The sequence below is a fragment of the Leucoraja erinacea genome, chromosome 10 (genome assembly GCF_028641065.1).
Source record: "Leucoraja erinacea ecotype New England chromosome 10, Leri_hhj_1, whole genome shotgun sequence".
In the NCBI taxonomy this organism is placed as follows: domain Eukaryota; kingdom Metazoa; phylum Chordata; class Chondrichthyes; order Rajiformes; family Rajidae; genus Leucoraja; species Leucoraja erinaceus.
The window spans coordinates 15,701,332-15,727,050 of record NC_073386.1 but is presented as its reverse complement, the minus strand read 5'-3'; the positions used below and the strand labels follow the sequence as shown (position 1 = coordinate 15,727,050).

The 25,719-nt window shown below is 41.2% G+C and overlaps 1 protein-coding gene across 6 annotated transcripts in view; it reads right to left on the bottom strand.

Moving 5' to 3' along the window:
* The window catches only part of LOC129700815 (CMP-N-acetylneuraminate-beta-1,4-galactoside alpha-2,3-sialyltransferase-like), a 389,167-nt gene that overhangs the window by 125,640 nt on the left and 237,808 nt on the right, over window positions 1–25,719 (bottom strand). For all 6 annotated transcript variants that reach the window (XM_055641540.1, XM_055641534.1, XM_055641538.1 and 3 more), the window contains one exon: window positions 5,464–5,558. In XM_055641540.1, coding sequence (XP_055497515.1) covers window positions 5,464–5,558 — 95 coding nt within the window. The remainder of the gene's footprint in view (window positions 1–5,463; window positions 5,559–25,719) is intronic.

Genomic DNA, 25,719 nt, shown 5'->3' with positions numbered 1-25,719 from the left:
ACTTATCGTAAATTGACACAGACAACGACATACCACTAAGATGGCGGCGCTGCCTTAGCAGCTGCGGCTCGCCTGCAGTCCGTTTGTTTGTTTTTTTGTGTGGTTCTTTTGTCCTGTTTTAGTTAATTTTTGGTTTATTAGGTTGTGTATGTGTGTGGATGGTGGGGAGAAACATGTTTTTGGTCTCTCTTCCTTCGGGAGGATGCGACTTTTCTTGTCGTATCCCATGTCTCCGTCTCCGCCGAGGCCTAATAGCGGAGCTGGCGGCCTCGGATCTGGGGCAGCGTTCCAGCGGCAGCGGCGACCCGACCTCGGAGCTGTGGCATTACAGCGGCAGCAGCACCCTGACCTCGGAGCCGTGGCGTTCCGGCGGCAGTGGCGGTCCGACATCGTCGGGAGCTCGCAGGTTACAGGTTGGTGACCTGTTTTTCCGGAGCGCCTGCAACACCAGCTTCGTCCGCTGGACTGGAGGGCGGCAGCTTCGACCGCCCCGGGCCTCAGAGTTTGAACCGGCTCGTTCGCGGTGCTTGGATTCAGCCGCAGGACTGACTTACTTACCATCGCCCGGCGGGGGCACAACGTCTGAAGCCTGGATCATCTTGGAGCAGAGGGAGATTAAGGAGGGAAGAGACAAAGACTTTAAGACTTTTGCCTTCCATCACAGTGAGGAGGTGCCTGGTGAACTCACTGTGGTGGATGTTAATTTGTATTTATTTTGTTTTTGTCATTTTTATTATATGTATGACTGCAAGGCAACAAAATTTTGTTCAGACCGAAAGGTCTGAATGACAATAACGGTTACTTTGACTTTATACATACAGACCAACTAGCATTAATTTGCAGAATTTAAGATATTGACATTATTAACACTGATTTAAAATCCAGTTACCTTAGAGTTAACTAAAGCTACAGTATGTGGAGATGGAAAAAAAATTACGAGTGATGACAGCTGTGATACAAAGATACAGTAGCAGTCCGAAAATTGGCTTGGACAACTGTCTGAGTTATTTAGCACAGAGAAAGCAATCCTTCACACTGACGGGGACGTTAGCAATAAATTAAGAGGCCAATCCTGCTACTCCATTAAGACATTCTAAATTTATTATTTATCAAGTAATAATTTAGTTGTCATAAAAATGCAACACATTCCCTAGCTATTAAGGAATTAGAAATAATACAAAGATGGCAGTTTGCCAGAAAAATATATACTAACAAAATCTATGGGCCTATATGTCCATTTAAAACACAAGGTGGTTATTATGCAGTTGCCATATATACAACTGTTGAAAGAAAGTTCCAGTATTTCACAATAAGTGCACGCATTGTATCCTTAACTGAGGTTCTATACAAGTCAGGTCAACATTCCTCAGATCAAGAATAATCATGCTGCAAGCCCCAAAATGACCATGACTGTAAAGAGAGAAGGATTGTCAAAGAGATCAACCCCTCCATAAATGTCTTCTTCAGTCCCCTGAGATCAAGGATGACTTGCCACTCTGGTTTTGTAGGTTCTGAGATAACTAATTAAGCCAGTGTGGGGACCACAGACTTATCCAGGGATTGGGAAGGAAATAACTGACGGGCAGAGGTATGGGAGTTGGTGAGGTGGTGTGCACTGGCTGCCTCTAATGTAGGGTTTCCATGTGCTCTTGAAGCATGATCTCAAGGTTCTCATCATCATCTCAAACATTTCTTCAACAATTGGAGCAGTTATGGGCCAAGGATTCTTTGGAGTCAGAGAGGATGTTGCATTTTTTTCCTTGAGGCATTTCTTTTCCTTCATAATCTTATCCTACAAGAGTATCTGTTTTGGGAATCTAGTGTTGGGCAAGCAAACAACTTGGCCTCCTAAAACAATCTATCTTGTGTAATTCAGGCAATAGTCTGGGAGAGGACACTGGCATTGGGTTGTTTAACCTCTCAGTGAAGCTGGAAGCTTTTGCAGAGTCAGCACTGGGGGAAATTTAGCAAAATCTTGAAATACCAGCCATAAGCAGTCCAGATCTGTACAAAAGAGGGCAGGGATAGTTGCTGCCCATCTGACACAGGGTTTTGTGCCAGGTCTGAGATTTTGTTCTTTAAATACATTTTCTTTCAGTGAGCAAAGGCTGTTCTGGAGCATTGAAATCAGTGGTGAATTCCATCACCAATGCTTGCCCTCATCCAGAGAAGGCCCCTGAGATGTGGGAAGTACCCCACAATTTACTAGGTCTTGCCGTGAATCTTTGTCTGAAACGTCATGGTGTAACAGAGACAGATTGGTAGAAGACATTTATCTTAGAATTGTTGAGTGTAAAGCCCATCCTCTTGTCCGCTTAAGTGAAAATGTCAACGAGGGTTTGAAGCTTGGCTCTCGAGCACTTGCAAACCCAAGCTTCACCTGTATACTGCAGCTTGACGACTGACGTTTGAATGTACATTGCTTCTGGACTGTAATTTCCACTGACTGAACAGTTTCCCATTAGCTCTGAAGATTAACTCCATTCCCACAGGAAGTTTTTGAGAGGTAAGATGCAACATTACAATAGGAAAGATTGAAAAAAGCTCTGGAGGATTAACCCAGCTTTGTTTGACATTGATCTTTACTGAGAACAGTTCTGTCATAGCCCTGTTTGTTAATATCATGACGTATGCCATCATAAAACATGATGGAGATATATTTCTGTGGGCAATAAAAATATATTGCTGCAACAACTTACAAACAGATGTAAACCATCAATATTAAATATAAACACATGTGCAAAGACAGGTTGCAATGAAAAGAGTACACTTTAAGATACAAAGATTTTTTCTTGCGAGAACCTGGAGTCGATGTACAACCCTGGACTATGGATTTGAACTCATATTGGAAGATGCATGCATAATCTTGATAAGGACTTCGCGGGACAGAAGGCATACTATCAACCAACCCTTCATCATTGTACAATGCCAATTGAGGCAATGAAAATACAGCCTGATGCACGAGCTGTTTTTCTAAGTTTGGGAGACATCATTCTTTCTTCAACTTACACCATCCAAAAGCAGCAGAACTGCATTGCCTCTCAGTACTGCAAGTTGCCAAATTAAACACCATCTGTCAACCTAAAGGTACTCTGCACTCCAGCATCATCAGGGAAGAAAAGATAGTCCACTTCTATTACTTTTGGCAAACTTGCACTTCAAACCCTTCAGCTCCCCTACTATAAATTTAATTGCTGTAAGGGTTTGCAAAACCCCTTATCTGTACCACGATGATCACCAGGCTTCACTGCTCAAAAAGTCACCTGGGTTGTCCTAAGGTCAGCTGCTCAAATACATGAACAGTTTTCACTCATGATCCCCATACTTAGACCTGCTGTAACTTCAAATCCCTATAATTAAAAAAAAAATCACCATGTTTAAATCTTTGTAATTCTCATCTCTGTAACTACTTCCAAGCTTCAAATATAAACATGTCTATCAGAACCATCACTTTCGGCATGCACTTAACCATTCATGCCCAAGTTCTTCAACTTTCTATCAAACCACACTGCCACCTTGAAAATCCTTCATTAAACCTACTACATCAACTCCCAGTCAAGTCTGAAGAAGGGTCTTGACCTGAAACGTCACCCATTCCTTCTCTCCAGAGATGCAACCTGTCCCGCTGAGTTACTCCAGCATTTTGTGTCTATCTTCGGTTTAAACCAGCATCTGCAGTTCCTTCCTATACACTTCACAATATCTACTTTGGCTCACTCACACTTTATGTTTGGATTATACGTCTATAATCCAAATCCTTGCGATGTGTGTGAAAATATGCGCATGTTGTTATCCAGCTCCATTATTTCCCATCAAAACAAAGACAATATGAGTACCATGCATTCCTTGATGAGAAATTATTCTCACTATACTAAAATGAAACATTCGACTCCAAATGTTACAACATAAAGTAACTGAAATTCAGTGAGAAATAAATCATTGGGACAAAATACAGTTTCCCCATTGTTTTTTTAAAAATGGAAGGGAAAAATGTCCTGTTTACCCTGTTTATCTTCCCAAAACCATTTGCTATTTTTTTTTGTGGAAACATCATAATATAAAGATAGCCTAAATGTGTAAAACAGATAAAAAGCTATAATTAATATACTTCCAAACAAAATATCTGCTACTGCAGAAGAGAAAAGTATTATTTAATATTCTGCAAGATTAGAACTACAGTACGTTTACAAAGTGAATAACCTACTAAATCTGTCTGTTGCAATAATTATTGCTTTTAAGTTAAAAGGTCACATTTCTAATGAAATATTTGGTTTCACAAGTTTGACGTTCTTTGAACAGATCATACACAAGTTGTGGTATTGAACAGATCATATACAAGTTTATTTCATCTTTTGAGGGGTGTGAATAGCTGCAGGTATAATTTTCAACAATCAGCCCTGGAGTATCAAGTCAGGATTAATATTCCCTCATATCCTGTTGCATTATACTGATCACGGTTTCTGTGGTGGCTTCAGAGCAGAGAGATAGATTATATCACATCTCTTTTATCCCAGTCAATGTAGCAAAGTCCTTCAACGTTTTAAGTACTTTTCTAATTTGATAGTTTGTCCACATTAGTTTGAACAGTCAACAAAGATATAACCAACATCTTTACATGAAAATGAAATGGCGCTTAATGTTATTATAACAATTATATAATCAGTGGTGAAAGATCATTTTCCTCAACATACAGTACAAGTTGAAACCTCTGTCAAAAAATAGCAAGTCAACAATACTTTCTGTTAAGAGTCAAACGGACAAATGGAAATTAAATACCCTGATAGGAGTGCTTTATATCAAGATCGTCTCTGTGGCAGGGGCATAAAGGTGAAGATAATGGTTAGAAATGGAGGAATGCGAAAAAATAAGGCAACTCACTCCATTACAGCTATCTATAATTTCTTACAAACACAAACTCAGCTACATGCTCGACAAAGCCAGGGAACTTAATTTAACACATCTTATAAAACGATAATATCCCAGTCAGCACAGAATAATTAGCTCAACAAGTAGAATCTAATTCAAATCCCACCCCTCCCCTTCAGTGGCTATGTTGCTTCTGGTACCAAAATTGTCACAATTAAATGTAAATACAGGATTTTGCATTAAAACTGAACCTTAGTAAACGCCACAGATAAAAATAAAGGTGGTAGTGAATGTAAAATTGTTGTTCGTAATATTCTTTACAGGGTTCCTGGCCATAGGTGGCCAAGTCACTTGGTTTTTATTTTCACAGATAAGTCTGTCAACAAACAGTCCTGTTTTTATTTTGTATAATTTTAGGCAGGCTAAGTCCAAAGTAACTTCAGTTAATTTCACACAGGAATATATTTGCTCAATTGATGATAAAAGATGTTACAGCAGGAAGATTTTTTTTTAAGTGATCAAACTTCTTGCCAGTATTTATGTAAACTCCTTAAGTTCAAAAAATCACTGTTCCAAACTTATTTGCTGTAACAGTACCTTGTCCTTTGATTCCAAATGGTGGAACAAAATCTTTCAGTTTTGACCATCGCCTAAAGGTGTTATCAAGAAACATTGGTGCTGGTTTTGAGAATCTGAAACATAGGATAGAAGAAGGGAAAATGAACAAGTGTAACAATGTTAAAGTAATTTCCGTGTTCTTCGCAACATCATTGAAATGATATGTAATGCTTTAAACTCTTTTCATCATAGTCTTCGGCATCTCTGCTGAAAGCTAACATGAACAAAAGGTAAAAAACCTTTTTTCAAACAATGAAAACCATGACTAATTTGATTAATTAGAATGGCAGAATCAATACAGTTCAAATTTGCCATCAGCGTAACACATTACAAGCAATTAACTGCTTGTGAAGCTCTTTGTTAGTAATTTGTCCACACACCGACTTCTAAAGTAATGAAACCTCTGAGCTAAATTCCAGTTTTTTTTTTTTAAATCACATTTTTTATTGTAACAACTGGTTATAAAACAGAGGAATTCGTGTTCAGATATTTGATTGGGGTATTAGCGCCTTATGCTGGAATTATAGCATTCTTGCAAAGAAATTCCACGTTAAGAGCTTCCCTAGAGGATGGTTATTCATTCTGGTTTGTTCATGATTCAAATGCCACTCTATTCCAAACATGCATTATAAGACCCTGTTTTACTGTGTGCATCACTCAAAGGAAATATGGACACAAAAGAAGATAATAGATTTTTTTAAGAATAATTTAAAGATATAGGCTTTAAAACAACTGTAATTAGCAAGCTGCTCCAATGCAAAGGACAAAGTCCAGTTTAAAAAAATGATAATAATAATAATAATAATCTTTATTTATATAGCACTTTTCAACAAAACCAGTATTTGAACCAAAGTGCTTTACAGAGATTGATTAAATTAATTGAACAGATCAAATGTCAATAAATCCATAAAAACAAAAAAAAAAGAGAAAAAAGACACAGAACAGTACACTATAGAAATCAACAAGAAACGTCCCCCCACAGCAGAATTCACTGTGAGGGAAGGCACTAAAATTATCCAGTTCTCCCCCTCATAGTCCACCCGAGGTCGGGGTCTATATGTGGCCTCCTCAGCCAACTCGATGTTCTCAGGCCCTCTGCCGCGAAGCCGGTTCATCGGCGTCGGGTGAACGATTCTTCATGATACAAGTTAATGCCATGGTACACATATTGTACATGCCAGGGTCACATTCAGTTCTTGGGAAACTTCAGTCTAGCCCAACCCTGCTCATCATTCCATAGATTTATTTCTGTTCAGCCTGTGAGTCTGTGAGATCCTCAGGTGGACATTCTAAAGTTGATTGTTTAGGAAAATCGAAGGCACTTGCCTGGTTCAATCAGGAGGTGCTTCTGGAACTGTGAACATGCTCCAATTTGGGGGTACCCAAAAGATCCTTGTGCATCACCCTACCTATTCATTTTTTATCTGGCTATTCAAATAAAAATTCCTTCGCACCATCAAAGAGTTCATGGGATTTAAACAAGAGTATTGGGAATTCAGAACATTGGCTAACTGAGAGACTACCAGAGGTGCAGGAATGGTGTCCCAAACTTTATTTTGTTAAAATGTAAAATATACAGCTTTAACAAATATTTGTAAAGTTGTTCATAATTTATCAAAGCAAGTATTATAGCACTTATATTACAGCAGGGTGCTTGTTGGACCACCATAAAATATTTTAAAGTTGAACAATCTGTATATTTATTTTCCAATTTCCATTCACCATCTGCATTTAGAACATGTTTTTAAATGTTATGCCCCTGTCCCACTTAGGAAACCTGAACGGAAACCTCTGGAGACCTTGCGCCCCACCTAAGGTTTCCGTGAGGTTCCCGGAGGTTTCGGTCACTCTCCATGAGTCACCAGAGGTTTTGGTCACTTGCCTGGAAAGCCTCGATCGAAGCGTGAGCTGCATCTACTGATCAAAGATCCAACAGGATCATTGCTGCCGACCGCACACACACACACACACACACACACAAACACACAAACACACCGCGAAGGTGGGAGTCAGGGACTGCGGAGGAGCGCTGTCTGCACGATGAAGACGAAGGTAAACGGCTGCTACAGAGCACGGTAAGTCCTTTAGAGAGCGCGGGAGGGAGGGAGAGAAGGGGAGAGAAGGACAGAGAAGGGGAGAGAGAAGGGGAGAGAAGGGGCGAGAGAAGGGGGGAGAAAGGGGAGAGGGGGGGGGGGGGGAGAAGGGGGGGGGGGGGGGAAAGAAGGAGTGGAGACAGTTTTAAGAAGTTTAATGAAGTTAGCGGGCATTTTACCTTCCAGCGGATCTTCTATGTCCTGAAAACCAAAGATCTGACAGGATCTTTGCTGAAAACTCCAATGAGACAATCAAAATGGCCAGTCAGCGAAGGAGATCGCCTTCGACTGCCTGTAAGTAAATAGCAACCCCACTACACTGGCTTCGGCCAAACGGCAACCTATCGGCAACCTATTTTTAGTCGAGGCCGGATTTGTTTTTTTTTAAATAACCGCAGCAACATAGAAAAATCCGCGACTACGCAGAAACCACTTTCCACCAATAGGGAGAGTGACCAGAACCTCCAGGAACCTCATGGAAACCTTGGGTGGGGCGCAAGGTCTCCAGAGGTTTCCGTTCAGGTTTCCTAAGTGGGACAGGGGTATTACACTTACTTCAGGTGCAATTTATTTAAAGCAATTTTCCATGCTGATGCAGTTATTGATTTTAAGTAAAACCTTTGCTATCAATTTGCGCTCCTTTCTCTTCAAAATCATACGATTTATCTGTTGTGGGATACCTCTTTAACTAGTTGGGTCGGGTGGAGCGGAGGATTGGGACAATGTTCATGCCTTCACAGTGATGTGATGAACGCGGGGGTTTGGACCAATCGCTGACAAGTTCTTTGCTTCGGCCTCTCGTCCGTCAGCGCCACGCCCGCACATGGACCTCTTTACTCCTATACTCAAATCCTCTAGTTACGAAGGCCAACATGCCATTAGCTTTCTTCATGCCTGCTGTACCTGCATGTTTACTTTCAGTGACTGGTGTACAAGGACACCCAGGTCTCGTTGAACTTCCCTTTTTCTCTGACACCATTGAGATAATAATCTGCCTCCTTGTTCTTGCCGCCAAAGTGGATAACCTCACATTTATCTACATTATAATGCATCTGCCATGCATCTGCCCACTCACTCAACCTGTCCAAGTCAACCTGCAACCTCAATCAATCCAAGTTTTATTCTCACTTGCACATAAGTGCCAAGTGAAATGAATTTGCCAGCAGCTGCACAATGAAAAAGAACACATACACAATAAAAATGTACACAAACATCCACCACAGCATTCATCACTGCGGTGGAAGGCACAAAATTTGGCCAGTCCTTCTACATTTTCCCCCGTGTTCTACGGGGGAGACGGGAGCGTGGGGTTCAACCCTCCGCAGTCGCCACTGCAGGCGTCCAGATGTACAGACAGGTAAGTCCAAGTAAGTCATGAATCGGTGCCTCCCACCGGAGATTGCGGCTTCAAGATGCTGTAAGCCGCAGGCCGGCGGTCGAAGATTTAAAGTCCCCGCCGCACCTCAGCCAGAAGCACCGCAGACTGCAGGGCCGGCGGTCAGAGCTCCTCTCCAGGGATCCCTGGCGAGGGACCTCGCTCTGGATGGTAAGTCCCTGCCGCGCCCGCGGTAGAAATTGGCCACGGGCCAGCAGTCGGAGCTCTTCTCCTCCGGGGTCCCCAACGAGGGATCACACGCTGCGGACGCCGCGCCAACTGGAGCTCCGCAGACCGCGGCTTCAGGCTGCCGCAGGCCAATGAACAGAGCGCTCCCCTCCGCCGAGGGCTCGCCCGCTCCACGACGAAAGTCCACGCTGCGCCCGCTGCTGAAGCCCCAGGCTCTTCTCCGGGAAAGGCCACACCGATCCTTGCTGTTAGGCCACGGGGGAGGCGACCATGGAAAAAGTCGCCTCTCCGTGGAGGCGGCGACTGAAGCGGTTTCGCCCTTACCCCCCCATACAAGACACACAAAGAAACATTAAAAACATACATTAAATTGAATTGAATTGAATCCTTTATTTGTCATTCAGACCTTTCGGTCTGAACGAAATGTCGTTGCCTGCAACCATACATGTAATAATAAACAACACACAATAAACACAAATTAACATCCACCACAGTGAGTTCACCAAGCACCTCCTCACTGTGATGGAGGCAAAAGTCTTAGAGTTACTGTCTCTTCCCTCCTCTTCTCCCTACTAAAACACACTAAAAAAACAAAAAAAGTTGAAAAAACTAACACGGTGCTGGCAGGGCTGCCGGTTTGCAGCACCCCCACCAACCAGCATCCTAGCATCCTCTTCGCAGTTCACACTGCCACCCAGCTTTGTGTCATCTGCAAATTTGCTAGTGTTACTTTTAATTCCATCATCTAAATCATTAATATATATTGTAAATAGTTGCAGCCCCAGCACCGAGCCTTGCTGCACTCCACTCGCCACTGCCTGCCATTCTGACAGGGTTCTACTATTAATTTTCTATCTGCCAACCAATTTTCTATTCATGTCAATACCCTATCCCCAATACCATCTGCTCTAATTTTGTCCACTAATCTCCTGTGTGGGACCTCATTAAAGGCTCTCTGAAAGTCCAGATACACTACATTCACTGGCTCTCCTTCATCCATTTTACTTGTCACATCCTCAAAAAATTCCAGAAGATTAGTCAAGCAGGATTTCACCTTCTGACTTGGTCCATGATCCATGCTGACTTGGACCAATCCTTTTTTCACATGCGCCGTTATTACTTATTTAATAATTGACTCCAGCAACTTGCCCAGCACCGATGTCAGACTAACTGGTCTATAATTCCCCGGTTTCTCTCTCGCCCCTTTCTTGAAAAGTGGGATAACATTAGCTACCCGCCAATCCACAGGATCTAATCCTGAATCTATAGGACATTGGGAAATGATCACCAATGCATCCACGATTCCTGGAGCCACCTCCTTGAGTACCTGGGATGCAGATCATCAGGCCCTGGGAAGTACAGAGACCCAGGTCCTGGAGCTTGGTGATGAGTTTGGAGGGAAGGTAGTGTTGAATGCCGAGCTGTAGTTGATCAACAGCAGCCTGATGTGTGTGTTTCTGTTATCTCTGAGGCAGCAGTTGATTTGTGCCATAACCAACTTCTCAAAGCACTTCATTCCAGAATTCATGAAAAACCTACCCAGCATCTTTTTTTTTATCAAATTTCCCACTCTGGAATGTTCTGTCCCACAAAATACTATTACAAGTCTAACCAACAGGCAGTCGCATGAAATTATCCTTAAGGGTGATAGTATTAAAGGAATAGTTAGCATCCACAGCTTGATATTATATCACACATCTCACACTCTGCCAGTAATCATTGTTAGTATAATTTAATAATTACCTCCATAATAACAGATGGCCTATTCCACATTAATTATTTGCATCAACACAATCTTGGTCTCACAAGTAACAAGAACTGTAACATCAACATCATTTAGAGGTGGAATAGACTTAAGAGTCAACATCTCCATAAGCACATCATCGAGTGCTTTTCATCATTCACATCTATGTGAGATTAGATTACATCAGTTTAGTTTTCACCACCGATGATCCATCATCTGCTACATCTTAGTTCAAAATAAAGAAGCACGTTTTTTTGCAATTATATTCGTTGCAGTGGAATTGAAGTCAAGGAGTTGTGCGACCAGTTTTCCTATTGTCAAAGTTTCGTAAATCAATTGCAGCAATAATAGTTTTATCACCTAGTTTCAAAGCTTTGAAAATACTTGGATGAGTGAATCTCAATCATTTTCTTGAAATATCAAAGCTGAGTAAATCCTTTCACAAGCCCAATACGATTTCAAAGCTTTTATGATATTGTTGAAATTGCTTGATGGATTTACTTTTTGATGCAAATGTGGCATTTAATCACAATCACCAAGTAATTCATCTACAATGCGAGAAAAACATAACTTTATTATCCTCAAGATGTTCTCTAGACAACATTCTCCATTATATTGTTAAAGAAAGAACTGCAGATGTTGGAAAAATCAAAGGTAGACAAAAATGCTGCAGAAACTCAGTGGGTGAGGCAGCATCTATGGAGCAAAGGAAATAGGCGACGTTTCGGGTCGAGATCCTCTTCAGACTGATGTGGGGCAGGGGACGGGAAAAAGAAAGAAAGAGGCGGAGACAGTGGGCTGGGGGAGAGCTGGGGAGGGGAAGGAAGGAGAAAGTAAGGACTACCTGAAATTGGAGAAGGCAATGTCCATACCGCTGGGCAGTTGACACCTGGAACAGCGGATGCAATAGATGAGGTTGGAGGAGGTGCAGGTGAACCTCTGCCACACCTGGAAAGACTGCTTGGGTCCATGGATGGAGTCGAGGGGGGAGGTAAAGCGGCAAGTGTAGCATTTCTTGCGGTTGCAAAGGAAAGTACCAGGGGAGAGGGTGGTTTGGGTGGGAAGGGAATGGTCTCTGCGGAAAGCTGAAAGGGGAGGAGATGGGAAGATGTGGCCAATGGAGGGATCCCGTTGGAAGTGGCGAAAATGTTGGAGGATTATCTGTTGTGACGGCTGGTAGGGTGGAAGGTGAGGTAAGGGGGACTCTGTCCTTGTTACGTGGGGGGATGGGGAGTGAGATCGGAGGTGACAGCCTCATTTATAGCCGAAGAGGAGAACCCCCGTTCCCTAAAGAATGAGAACATCTCCGATGCCCTGGTTTGCACCGAACAGCTCTACATCGGAGAGACCAAATGCAGGCTTGTAGATCGCTCCGCTCAGTTCGCAATAACCAACCTGATCTCCCGGTGGTTCACCACTTCAACTATCCCTCCCATTCCGAATCTAACCTTTCTTTCCTGGGCCTCCTCCATGGCCAGAGTGAGTCCCACCGCAAATTGGAGGAGCAGCACCTCATATTTTGCTTGGGTAGTTTACACCCCAGCGGTATGAATTGCTGTTCCTTTGGATCGATCAGCGACGCGGAGAGGGGGGGGGACATGCTGCATGGGCAACAGCCTGTCCTCCATATGACATCACCGAAGCTTGCATCCAACTAGGATGCATCACTCATGGTCAGTCATGACCGACGGGGACCTACTACTAGGTATGAACATTGACTTCTCCAATTTCAGGCAGTCCTTGCTTTCTCCCCGTTTCCCCTCCCTTTCCCAGCTCTCCCCCAGCCTACTGTCTCTGCCTCTTCCTTTCTTCACCCCCCCCCCCCCCCCCCCCCCCCCCCCCCATCAGTATGAAAAAGGATCTCGACCCGAAACACCGCCTATTTCTTTGCTCCATAGATGCTGCCTCACCCGCTGAGTTTCTCCAGCATTTTTGTCTACCATTATATTGTTAAGTTCTTTTACCGGCTTCCTTTCAGATTTTTTCTAAATTTGAAATCTTCATAAATCTTTTCCCTAATTCCCCTCTACATTTGCAAGGTAACACCATGGTCCTACACTCTGCTTTACTAGGAGGGATATACCATGTACTTTAAGAAATAAACTTTGGTTCAGATTTTATTATTATTTAATGATCCAGTTATTGTTTGGTCTCCATAGACTTAGCATTGGTATATTTTGGTGACATGATTAGATCTAAATAAATAAAAGCCAATTTTAACAATATTATCCATCCTGCAAACAACTCATGATAGCAAGGTTAGTACAGAGTAAAATGCTGAACCTCAGAAGGTTGAATGTTTGGTAATAAATTGTGCCTGAAATCACTACAAGATAGCGTGACACAGCTGAATAAAGCAGCTGTATAAGCACTTTGTTAACACAGCTTTGAAGGCAAAGGTTCCACTTCAGTAAACAGGCCTTTGCCACACAGTAAATATGTCTGACAGCACTAACATCAAAACAATTCAAATATTCCAGAGAAAATGACAGGCAACAAATCCAAGTGTCATTGTTTGTGCTTTTCTCTGGTTAATGGCTTAACAACTGTTTTCCCATGAACAGTTTCTATGAACGGACATCTTCATTAGCCTGTCCTATGGTAATACAGGTTACTGACAACAACTCCCAATGATATTAATGGAGAAAAGGTAATGATGCCAATGTTCCCTATCAATTCACTGAACCAAACATTCAGCCAAAATCCATCAGCTGTATTACTTTTCAGATTATTTTGCAACATAAATAAACCACAGAATCAAAATAACATGCTCATAATATAATCAGTAATCTACAAGATAAACAACTGGCTAACTGAATAAAAATATGTTCTCCCAGCTCTTTTTTTAACATGAAAAAAGAGTGTATAATTATTATACACAGGAATATTGCTGATGCATTTTACACCCGTTTCTTGTGTTCACAAGCGCCAAGATACACAAAACTATTATTGCACAGGCAGTTCTGCTGTAAGCCAATAGTTGTTTTCCTATGAAACTTAATGTTATAGAAATCTATCTATCGATCTATCTATCTATCTATCATTAAAACACCAATCTTGTGCTCTTCCGGTTTGCGTTGTTTTACTATTTGCGCAAAAACGGTCTGCGATAGCGCTACGATTTTTCGTCAGCTCACTCACCGTTCTCATGTGCTACGAGTGCAACAAGTTTTGTTCCGATCGGTAATATATTGTAAGTCAGCGAGGTTTAAAGGTTTAAGGAATCATAAAAGATCGATCTCATCTCCTGCCTGTCAACGCCGCGTGGATTGGTCTCTTCTCCTGTCACTCCCCAGGACGGTCCGCCCCTTCCTGCACCATCGCGTCTTTACTGGAGCTGAGGGAGGCCGGCGGAGGTCTCCAAACGAACACAATTTCGGAGGGACCGGAAGAGACGCGGCCTGGCGTCGGAGATGTCGCCAAACGGAAAGCGGTGAATCTGATCCTGGCGGAGGATAGGGTCCAGCGCCCTCTGTGAGTCTCAAACGCACCGCCATTGCAATGCCCCGAAGCTCCAGCCCCTTCCTCTCTGGTCCCCATCGCTGGCTCTTGCCCCCTTCCCCCGTGATACCCCCCTCTCCGCCCGTCTTTTCTCAGAGCTCTCCCCCACACCCCACTCCAGCCGTAGCTGATGGTGCTTCCGGGCCGAGGATTCGAGGCCTGGCTCCGAGGGCGGCGACTGATGATCCTCCGGGGCACGCAAGAAGGTAGAGGAGCAGCAACCTCGAGATCCTGGGGAAGTGAGGAGGGAGAGTGGGGGAGGAGGGGATAGAGGGAGAGGAGGGGAGTAGGGAAGAGAGGAGTTATGGAGGGAGGCAGTGATTGAGGGTAGGGAAAAGAAGAGGTGAGAGAGGGATTGGGGGACGAGGAGAGGGAAAATAAGAGGGAGGAGATGAGGAGGGAGAGTGGTGGAGGAGGCGGGATAGGGGGAGAGAAGGGGGGAGTACAGAAGGGGGAGGAAGGAAGTGGGGATTAGAGGGAGAGGAGGGCAGTGGGAGAGGTGAGGAGGGATAGGGGAGGTGGGAGATAGTGAGATAGGGAGGGGGAGGAGTTATGGAGGGAGTGACTGAGGGTAGGGGAAAGGAAAGGGAGAGAGAGGTGAGGGAGGGATTGGGGGAGGGGAAAGAAAAGGGAAGGTGGAGAGAGTGCTAGGGATGAGGGGAAATTAGCTGCACCTGTGCAGTTGGGGGCTATGGGTGAGTGGTGGAATATTGCATTGGGGGCCTCCTGTGTGGCAGGGACCCAACGGGTCTCACTTAGTCTAGTAGGGAATTATTAAGACCATCGTCTCAATGTGGAAAAAGAGGGTTGGGACTAGAAAGATTCATACTTGCAATATCAATTTTTTTCCAAAAATAATGGTCATTTTTGAAAGCAATGTCTTTTTTTGTTAGCACAAGCTAAAAAAAACTAAAGGCTGCATATTACATTGTATAATAGAGTGTCATTGTACAAGTGTCAATAGAAGTGATTGCTTGTCAAATTCAATCACCACCTGTGGTCAAAGTAACAGCTGTGTTCTTAAGAGACATTGGTATCTGACCACTGCAGGGAGATTACATGGGAGCAGTTTTTTTTCCAAGACAGCTTTCTTTACTGTTTATCAATTTGCTAAATAACTTAAGCGTTTCTCTCATTTTTTATTGAAATCATGTCCAAACGAATAACAAACCATAACATGAATGAAAAGTGTCCACAGAAAATAAATGGGAGATTTCAGAAGAATGCTTAATGTAAATTAGGTAGTCATGGTGATCATATATTACACTTATGTTGTGAACAATCACTTTAGCAGTACAATTGCTCTGGTTGCACAGACGTCAATTAAAATTATGAGCATGCATTCTACATAATTAAATCAAGGCTTTCCACTGTACTTCAGTACACGTGACAATGATAAACCTAAAATTTCTCAGGTAATAGACAAGTATGTTCAACTTTGTTAACAGTAATACCTGGCAGATTTCAAATCTTCCAGAGACGCAACTCTCAAATGGTTGTACTTATAAAGGATGAAGTTTGGAATTTCCATCTGCAATTGATGCTCAGTCAATAGCTAATTTAGGATGATCTGGTATTGATACATTTTGTTAGTCAAAGATACCAAGAGATCAGGAATCAAATTGTGGGTACACTGAGTTCAGCTGCAGATCAACCATAATTGTGTTAACTGAAAGACTCAACCGGTTGAATGTATTAGTCCTGTTATTATGTTACTATGTTGTTTGTTTATTCCCAGTGCAGCCTTTCATCAGAGTCTTTAGTAAAGCAAGAAACCTTCATACCACTAACTAAATGGCTTTGTTGGATGGGTTTGTATTTTTTTCAGTTTTAATATCCAAATATAAGTTATATGACAATACAGCACATTCACACTGAGAAAGGTTGACATGGAATTGGAATAAGTAATCTAAGCAGGCCAGTGTATTCAAGACTTTGATGATCCTTTATTACAATGGTTTGAACTTTCAAGAGCTGGACAAACCTTCACATCATTTGTGAAGAACTGTAGTTAAAACTTTTAACAGGTTATTCTCTTGACCTAGTAGAAAGAGGTTGACCATTAAAATTGTTTTGAACTCGTATACCAAAAGACAAGATGGATTGATCCCCTTTTAAGTGACAGAAGGTATCCTCATCTTCGGGCAATAAATGGCCTCCTTAGACCCAAAGGCTGACCAAAATGCTTCTGGAGTAAATTACATCCCAATTAGGTGAAGGTAATGCTTCCCTACTTCCAGGAATAATGTTCCATTAGTATCCTGGACATTCGTTCATGGACATTAGGCTCCCATTACCTGACTGGACAAATCACCGCATGGTTTTGTAATCAGTTTACAGATCAATTAGACTTTAGCTTTGATCACCAGCCTGTGTTAAGTTAGTTGTCTCCATTGTGACTACAATGGATGTACTTCATTTGACCTGAGCATCCATAGGTTAAAATAATCCATTCAAGAGAACTAGAAATCTCTTGGTCTGTCACTGGCAGTCACATGACAGAATGCTGCGCCATCATGGTCAAAACTGCACAGATTAAATATTCTTACCGATTCACGCAGAAGCCTACCACATGTATTAGTTTGAGAAGCATCAAACAAATTACATTATTCTCTAGACATATGGTATCTATTCATATAAATACATTTTGAACAAATATTCCAAAACATGACAACTGAGTGTATCTATCCAACCTAATTTCCTTAATGGTATCTTTTATTAAAATGTAACTATAAAGAAGTGCAAATTAAAAAAAACCCGATTTTCTTGGCATTTTCCCAAATTGGAAATCCACTACTTATCCTGAATTCCTGCTCAACTCAACACCCCAACTCCAACTTTGATATATACTCAGGTTTATAAAGACACAAAAATCCCCAATAGTAACTTTTCAATAATAAAAGTTGTTGCCTCACTGGAATTTGTTCCATTGATGCCACGATGCAAGTATGGAAACAGTAGAACGATTGCATTATATTGCATATAATCAATGCAAAAACTACAGTTCGCTCTCCGCTGTTAACTAAATATTTCAGAAGCCAGCAGTGACTAAATTACTTTACAATTGAGAGATGGTGAGTTGCATGTGCATAGTTTGTTCTAAATGACAAGACAGGCAAAGATAATTGTTAAAAAGCATAAAGAATTTTAATGGTTTATAAATATAAGCAGAACAAGGAGGTCATGATGAATTTTTGGAACTTTAATTTGGCAATAAGGCATTAAGGCAGAGATAGATAGATTCTTGATTACTACGAGAGTTAGGGGTTTTGGGGAGAAGGCAGGAGAATGAGGTTAAGAGGGAAAGATAGATCAGCCATGATTGAATAGTGGAATAGACTTGATGGGCCGAATGGCCCAATTCTGCTTCCATCACTTATGAACATGAACAATAGGTGGAGATTTGTGTCTTGTTCCAGTACCAACTTTAACGGCATTAGAGGGTGGAGAAGAATTTCATTCAAATGATTCAGGGTTAACAGATTTAGTTATGTGAATTAATAATAGTTAGGTTTGTTCTCCTTGGAATCAAGGAGGTGTACTTGAGATTTGGATTAATCCACTGTCGTATACACCAGAGTGCAATGAAATTCTTGTTCACGTGAATCTCATGGAGTACATAGTATACGTAATAACAATAGATACAGCAATAAATAACAAAATAAATGCAAAGAAGCAGAATGGTACAAAGTTTGCAGTGCAATTTGAAGCAGGCCAAAAAAATATTGGTGTAATAATGGAATAACCAAATGATGTAGAATTTATAGTGAGAATACATGGTACCACTTCTAGGAAGGAAATAAGTGATCGGTTCAGTTGTCTGATAGCAGTGGGGAAAAAGCTCTTAAGTCTAGATATCCAGGATTTCAAACTCGATAGCTTTTCCCAGAAGGTAGAAGGAAAAGAGAATGACCCGGGTGACAGGCATCGTGGGTGATATTCACAGCCTCCTGATGAAATGCACCGTGTAGTTGGACTAGATGGAAGTGACGAACCATGATTACAACCCTTGCTGCATTCACCACTACAGGCAGTCAAGAACAGAGCATTTGTCATAACAGGCTGAGATGCATCCCATCAGAATGCTTTTCATAGTGCATATGTAGAAGTTCGTGAGAATCCTCAAAAATATACCAAATCTTCTCAGATGCCTAAAATAAATACTGCTACACTTTTTGATCACCCCATCAGTGTGAAGGGAACAGATTATGTTGCTGGTGATTTGAATGCTTAGGAACTTGATGCCATTGGCCATCCCTACGGCAGCTCCATTGATGAGAACAGGGTTGCTTTCAAAGCCCTGCTTCCTTAGGTCAACATCCAACTCTTATGTTGATGATGTTAAGAGTTAGGTTGTTCTTACACCATAACACATGAATCCTAATGTCTTTCCTGTACTATGTCTTAATGTTGTTGTTGATCTGACTGGCACAGAGGTACCACTGCAAACTTATAGATTGAGTTGGCATTATAGTTGGCACACTGTCAGAGTGTACAGGGAGTAGATCAGGGGCTGAACACACAACCCTGAATAGAACCAGCACTAAGGGTCAGGGTGGAAAAAATGTTATGACCAATTCCAACCAACTGAGATTTTGATGGAAGCCGGTATTTAAATTCATTAAGAATCTAATCAGATTGGCTGGTACATGAGATTAATGCAGATAGGTATTTGATGGTTTGCATGGACGGGGTGGGCTATACTTCGGTGCTGGTCGACCCAATAAGAGAAACGGTTTAGACTGGAAGAAGGTAAGTAAATTAAGGTGATTAGATAAAGACCAACAAACTTATATATGAAGTAAACACAATAATACAGCTAGATAAGGTGCTGCCTGACAGCTCCAATGACCTAGGTACAAATCTGGCTTCAGTATGGTATATGAGTGGAGTTTTAAAAGATCTAGTTAGTTGTTAGATAGTCCGAGGGTCTCCATTGAGGTAGACTGTAGCTCAGAGCTGCTCTCTGGTTGTAGGGTGGTGAATTTGTGGAATTCTGCCACAGAAGGCTGTGGAGGCAAAGTCAGTGGATATATTTAAGGCAGAGATATATTCTTGATTAGTACAGGTGTTCAGAGGTTATGGGGAGAAGGCATGACAATCGGGTTAGGAGGGAGAGATAGATCAGCTATGATTGAATGGCAGAGTAAACCTTGATGGGCCGAATGGCCTAATTCTACTCCTATCACTTATGATCTTATAATGCTTGAAAGTATGTCCTACCAGACTCAAAAACAGCTTCTTCCCAGGCTTCCGAATGGCCCTTCCATATGCTAGGATACAGTCCGATTCTTATCCACCTCATTGCGGATATTGGCGGGGTGGGAGATTGCAACCTTCACGCGGTCCACCCTGCTTTGACGAATGCAATCAACCCGGCGTGTACAATCAAATAAAACAAGTTGTCCTACATCTTTAGGCTGTGCACGCCATACGCAAGAAGAAGAAGCGGACATTGGACTTTGTCTCTGGAACTGTTACGTTACAATGCTGCAAACTACATTCTGCAGTCTGTATCTTTCTCTTTACTCTATATAATGTACTTGAGTTGGCTTGGTTGTTTGGTATTATCAGATTTGATTGGATTGCATGCAAAACAAAACTTTTCATAGTACTTTGGGGCACCTGACAATAATAAACCTAAACATAAGAAAAAGCAATAATCTGGCTAGAGTGTTGCAGCAAAAAGAAATGATTATACTTCTATATGTCAAACACTTTTCAAAAATGCAGGATATTCAGTACAATGATTTTAAATTGCAATTTTAAGTTGTAATGGAGAACCTCCAGCTAATTCTTGCAAAACCGTAAACAGCAATATAATAAATTATTATATTAATTATGTGTTAAATTGGTTATTAATTTGATTGCTGTTGGCTTGAGCCAAATAATAGCTAGAAGAGCAATCTTATTTTCCTTCCGTGTCACATGATTTTTTTTTGCACCCACATCAGAGGGATATCATGTCTGAATTTAAAATGTCATTAAAAAATAGCCTGGAACATGTGCTAAAAAACCTCTGAAGTGGGGCTTCAGTTCACCGATTTAGAGATGAGAGCACTACCATTAAGCCAAGATTAGACACAACTGAAGCAAGATAACGGTAGACACAAAATGCTGGAGTAACTCAGCGGGACAGACAGCTTCTCTGGAGAGAAGAAATGGGAGATGTTTCCAGTCGAGACCCTTCCTCTTGACCCGAAAAGTCACCCATTCCTTCTCTCCAGAGATGTTGCCTGTCCCGCTGAGTTACTCCAGCATTTTGTGTCTACCTTCGATTTAAACCAACACCTGCAGTTCCTTCCTACACATCTGAAGCAAGATAATTATGGATATGACATATATGCAATTGATTTTTCATTTTGTGGAACGTAGGCAGGGAATTCTATATCCACACGGAGGATCAGAGACTCTATTATAAAGGCACGGAAATGTTTAATGGTACAAAATCACCAAGTAAATCGGAAATGTACCACAATGTCAATCCAATTAATGCTGAACTAGAATTTAAAATCAATTAAATTAATTTTGAATAAAATATGATCTTGCTGTTTAGTTTAAAGATACATGCCTGTTTACAGCGGAAATAGGCCCTTTGGTTCACTAAATCTGCGCCTACTAACTATCCTATGCACACTGGGAATAATTTCACATTTTACCAAACCAAGTAGCCTATAAACTTGTACGTCTTTGGAGTGTGGAAGGAAATCGAATCTCGGGGGAAAACCCATGCAGGTCACGGGGAGAACGTTTAAACTCTGTAATGACAGCACCCGTAGTCCCAATCGAACCCGTGTCTCTCCCGCTGCGCCACCATGCTGCCCCGGTAATCATGAACCTGTCAAATTGTTGTAAAAACCCGACTAGTTCACTGATGTTCTTCGGGGAAGGAAATTTGTCATTATTGATCTGATCTTGTTTATATGCGACTCCTGAACTATGACCATGGGTATCAATTCAGGGATGAACTTCTCAGTTCAAAGATGGACAATAAATGTTGGCATTTCCAGCAATGTCCACATTCCATGTTAAACAAACAAGAATGTCCTCTCTCCGGGTCTGATGATGAAAAAATACATCGCAGCCTGGCTTCTGGTGAGGTGGGGTGAAAGAAACCAACATAACTCAACTGTGGAAAACATAATGTGCAGTTTAATTTACACCGTTTAAATGTCATTAGTGACAATGGGAAGGGGAGAGCAGAGGAACAATATGTAAAAGCTTAGCCCACTATTAGTTCTTCACTTTGTACAAATTGTTATTAAAAAACGAGCTTCATGTACAGGGCCTGGAGTAATTTAAAATAAAATGGAGCAATGAAAATACTAGAGCATCTATATTATCCCTTAGAGAAATCTTGATTTCCACAGATAATCAGGGGCCTCTAGTGATGTGATTACAGTATTACAACAGTGCAAATCAAGGCACAAAGGTGACCTTAACAAGATTGAATAATGCATTTTGTCATCCCAGTATCCTTTTTAATGAACTGAACTTTGGAAAGCTGAAAAAAAACCCTGCACCAGCTGAAGTGCTACACAAGACAAAAATGAAAATCCTTTGGAATGACATGCAGGTGTCCCCCAGAAGGCAGCTTGGAAATGGAAATTCAGACTAGCTTTATTGGGCAAAACTGGAAAAAAAATTGAATAGATAGGAAGTGCTGGCTTAATCTTATGTAAGCCATGCCAACAATTATTTAATATATATCTCAATATGAAATGTTTCAAAAACATTTAAAAATCTCATTTTTCTTTTTAGAATGTTTTTACTTCGGCAAATATTTGGCTCTGGATCACAACATGCATGGGCCACATTAACAAATGAGTCCAAGCACGTTGTTTTTGCAAACTTTCTTCCAGCTGGCACCAAGATAGACCCTGACAGCATCAAATTTGCTAACTAATATTCAATTCAGTGAATGGTTTGTGACATAATAAAAGAGAGGAGAAAGGGAAACAGCTCTGTCCCAAAGTCGCACACAGCAGTTACCAACGGATGAGCTTTGTATCAGTTCTCAAATATCCTTTAGATATTGGCAGTGTGATTAATCTGCTGTGTAAATAAAGTTCAAGTAAGTAAACGTCGACTTCCTAATTTAAATACCTTTATGCTGTATCCCGGCGAATCGCGCACGTGACGGGACTATCCTGGGAGCGGCCCGGAAAGTCCAGCTCACCCGCCAGAGGCAGGGGACTGGCCAGAGACTGGTAGTTTTACTACATTAGCGAATAGCAAAAAAGGCAACAGTGGACTGGATAGGTCTACTTAAAACAAGCTTAGGTTAGTTTAGCTTATTATTGTCACGTGTACTGAGACACAGTGAAAAGCTTTTTTTTTGCGTTCTATCCAGTTAAAGAAAAGATTAAACATGAAAACAAACAAGCCATCCAGTGCACAGATAAAGGATAAAGGGTACATTGCAATGGATGATATCAGATCCTCTTCTGGGACCAGCACGCAGATTCCCAAATAAAGGAGATGGCATACATAGGGAAATCAACAGGGTGGAACATCCCACTCACTGGACATTCAGCAATTTCCCCAAAACATATTTAATCGCTAAAAGATTCCATTTACATTTCTAGCATTCCAACACAAGAGTGAAAGGTTCAAATAAAAACTTCTATTTGACATCAGCGAGAAGAATACATAGTAGATGTAAAATAAGAACAGACCCTGAGAATTCACATAATCTACGCTTTGTCAAGATGAAAAATTGTTAACATTTTCTGGTGCAGTGACTTACATGCAAGAACTTTCCCATAGTAAGTGGAACAAGGCAAGATTAAGACTTTCATTAGCCTTAACTACCAACATACACATGAAGAGACAGCTCAAGACACACCGGCCTTTTAAGCAGTATTAGATACGTAGCCCCATTATTCACTGGCACTGAGGAACAGAGTGCAGTTTAGGCCTAACAATGAAAATAACAGTAAATCACCAGTGTAATACATAAAATTCTAAAACTTACATTACTTCAGCAAAACAAAAAAATGCTTCTCACCAAATTATTTACCTTATAAAATAGTAAAATACGTCATTTATTTCCCCTAAACACATTCCAGTTTTCACTATATTTTTATAGCAATAATGCCCAGTGCGTTTTCAATATTGGTTGGGATAGACATACGTTCTCATCTCAGTCCTAAATTGCCCATGCCTTAATCTAAAACTCTGCTCCCTACCTTTAGAATCCTCAGCTTGAAAAACCCTCACTGCAACCAGCCCTTTAAAAACAAGTTGTTTTGATGAGCACTTTTCACTCTTCTAACCACCAGACTTGGAACCAGCCTGCTCAATCTTCACTTCACTGTATTTCCTTTTGAGTACAAGCTTACCTTCCTTTATCAATTTATTGGTAGTCTTTGACTAATTTCTTATCTAGTCCCAGTCCTCAGGCCGACCGTTCAGCCCAGCCATATTATAAGCCTCTTTCTTGGATTTAACACTTTTTTTTGTTATTTCTCATCAGTCATGGATGGCCACTTTCTGGTTGTTATTTGTGCCACAATAGGTTTTTTTTGGCATCCTCTGCACTTTTTCCTTAAATGTTAACCATTGCATGTCCACCCCCACAACTTTCAATTGAGACAGAAAGGACTGCAGATGCTGAAACCTTGAGCAAAAAAAAAAGTGCTGGAAGAACTCAGTGGATCAGCCTGCATCTGAGGATTAAATGGACGGATTAGGGGAGAGAAAGCTTGAAAAGAGAGGTAGGGTTGGGACATAGGTATGTAATAGGCAAAAAGCTGGAGTAACTTAGCAGGTCAGACAGCATATTTGGAGAAAATAGGTGACGTTTCAGATTGAGACCCTTCTTCATTAAACCAGCATCTGCAGTTCCTTCCTACACATGTTTTAGATGGATACAGGCAAAGGCAGGGTGAGGGCAACACAACGGCAGATGGGTGGTGTAGAAGTGAAAAGGCCCTGGCAAAGCAACCCAATCTACACTTGGTCTTGCCAATGTAAAAGAGGCCACATTGGGAGCACCCAATGCTGTATTTATACTCATCAAATGGCAACATTATTTTTAATGCCATTTCAAGCAATTACTTCAACCAACAATCATAAAAGAACAAGGTAGTTTGATACTGGCATTAATCTCTCAATCAATGCCAAAATATGGCCTTTGTGATCATTCAGTGCTTTACTGTTAGGTTGCAAACTGGTTATTATTTAAGCTACAATCCAAAAAGTTGTGAATGGTTTTAAATTCTCAAGAATTATTGCACAAAAAGTTTTGTCCTATCCAGCAGGCAAAGATTGAGCAGAAATGTTGGTTCCTATCAGGAATGCTTTCCCTGGTCATTTGTGATCCATTTTTAATTGCAACATGTCACCTAACACTGTATGTTACAGCACCCATCATGAAAGATGGTCAGTAAAAACAGATTCAACGAGCTAAAATAACAGAAGCAACAAAAATAGACTCCTCCAAATTTTCCAGACACGGCATGTCTCCATAAATTTACTTTATATCCTGGGAGTGATCAAATTTGTTATCTAAATTCTAAGATACTGCTTGAAGTTTCTTTTAATGACATGATGATTTATTAGTTTATATTTTTGTTTCGGGTAATGAGAAAAATTTTCATTCCCACAGAAACGTTTGAAGAAAGTTTTGAGTCTTAAAACTGGCAATCTCTGTAGTCTTCTGGCCAACCTTCCTAAACATCACTAATGTGGTTAATCTTTGTTCAAAATCCTCGTAATTCATCTGAAGAGCCACACGCAGTAGAGTTGCTGAGACCATTAGTTAAGAAAGAAAACACTCTGCTCCTGTGAGATTAAAACTAATTTGACCCAGAGCAGACTGACGATACCATGGGGATCACCAATTTATGCGACAAAGGTTCATATCCCGACATTTCCCCCACTGGATGCAGCTCCTTCAGGAATATTGCAATAGAAGGGACATTCTGGAAAAAATATTTTCTTTGTGATTTGCAGTTGAAAAGAAATTGTCCAGCCTTTAATTTTTTTTTAATTAATCTATCAAAAATGCCATGTGGTAGGGGCGATTTAAGTTCTTCTCCCTCTTCAACTCATTTCTATCTTTTGTGATCTTCTTTGATCCTTATAGCCAACTGATCTTGTTCAGTAAATGTATCTGCACCGTCAGTAAATGCATTTATTGATACAGAATTACACCAGGATAACACTGTCATGGGAAATGACTTGCCCTTGGATTCTTTGCGGCCTCCCATGGAGCAAGACTATCTTGCAGGTCTAAAGTTGTATCAGAACATCAATGAGATCAAACATGACCTTGGCTCAAAAAGACAATGACAGAAAAAATACAAAACAGATTATTTAAATGCTGA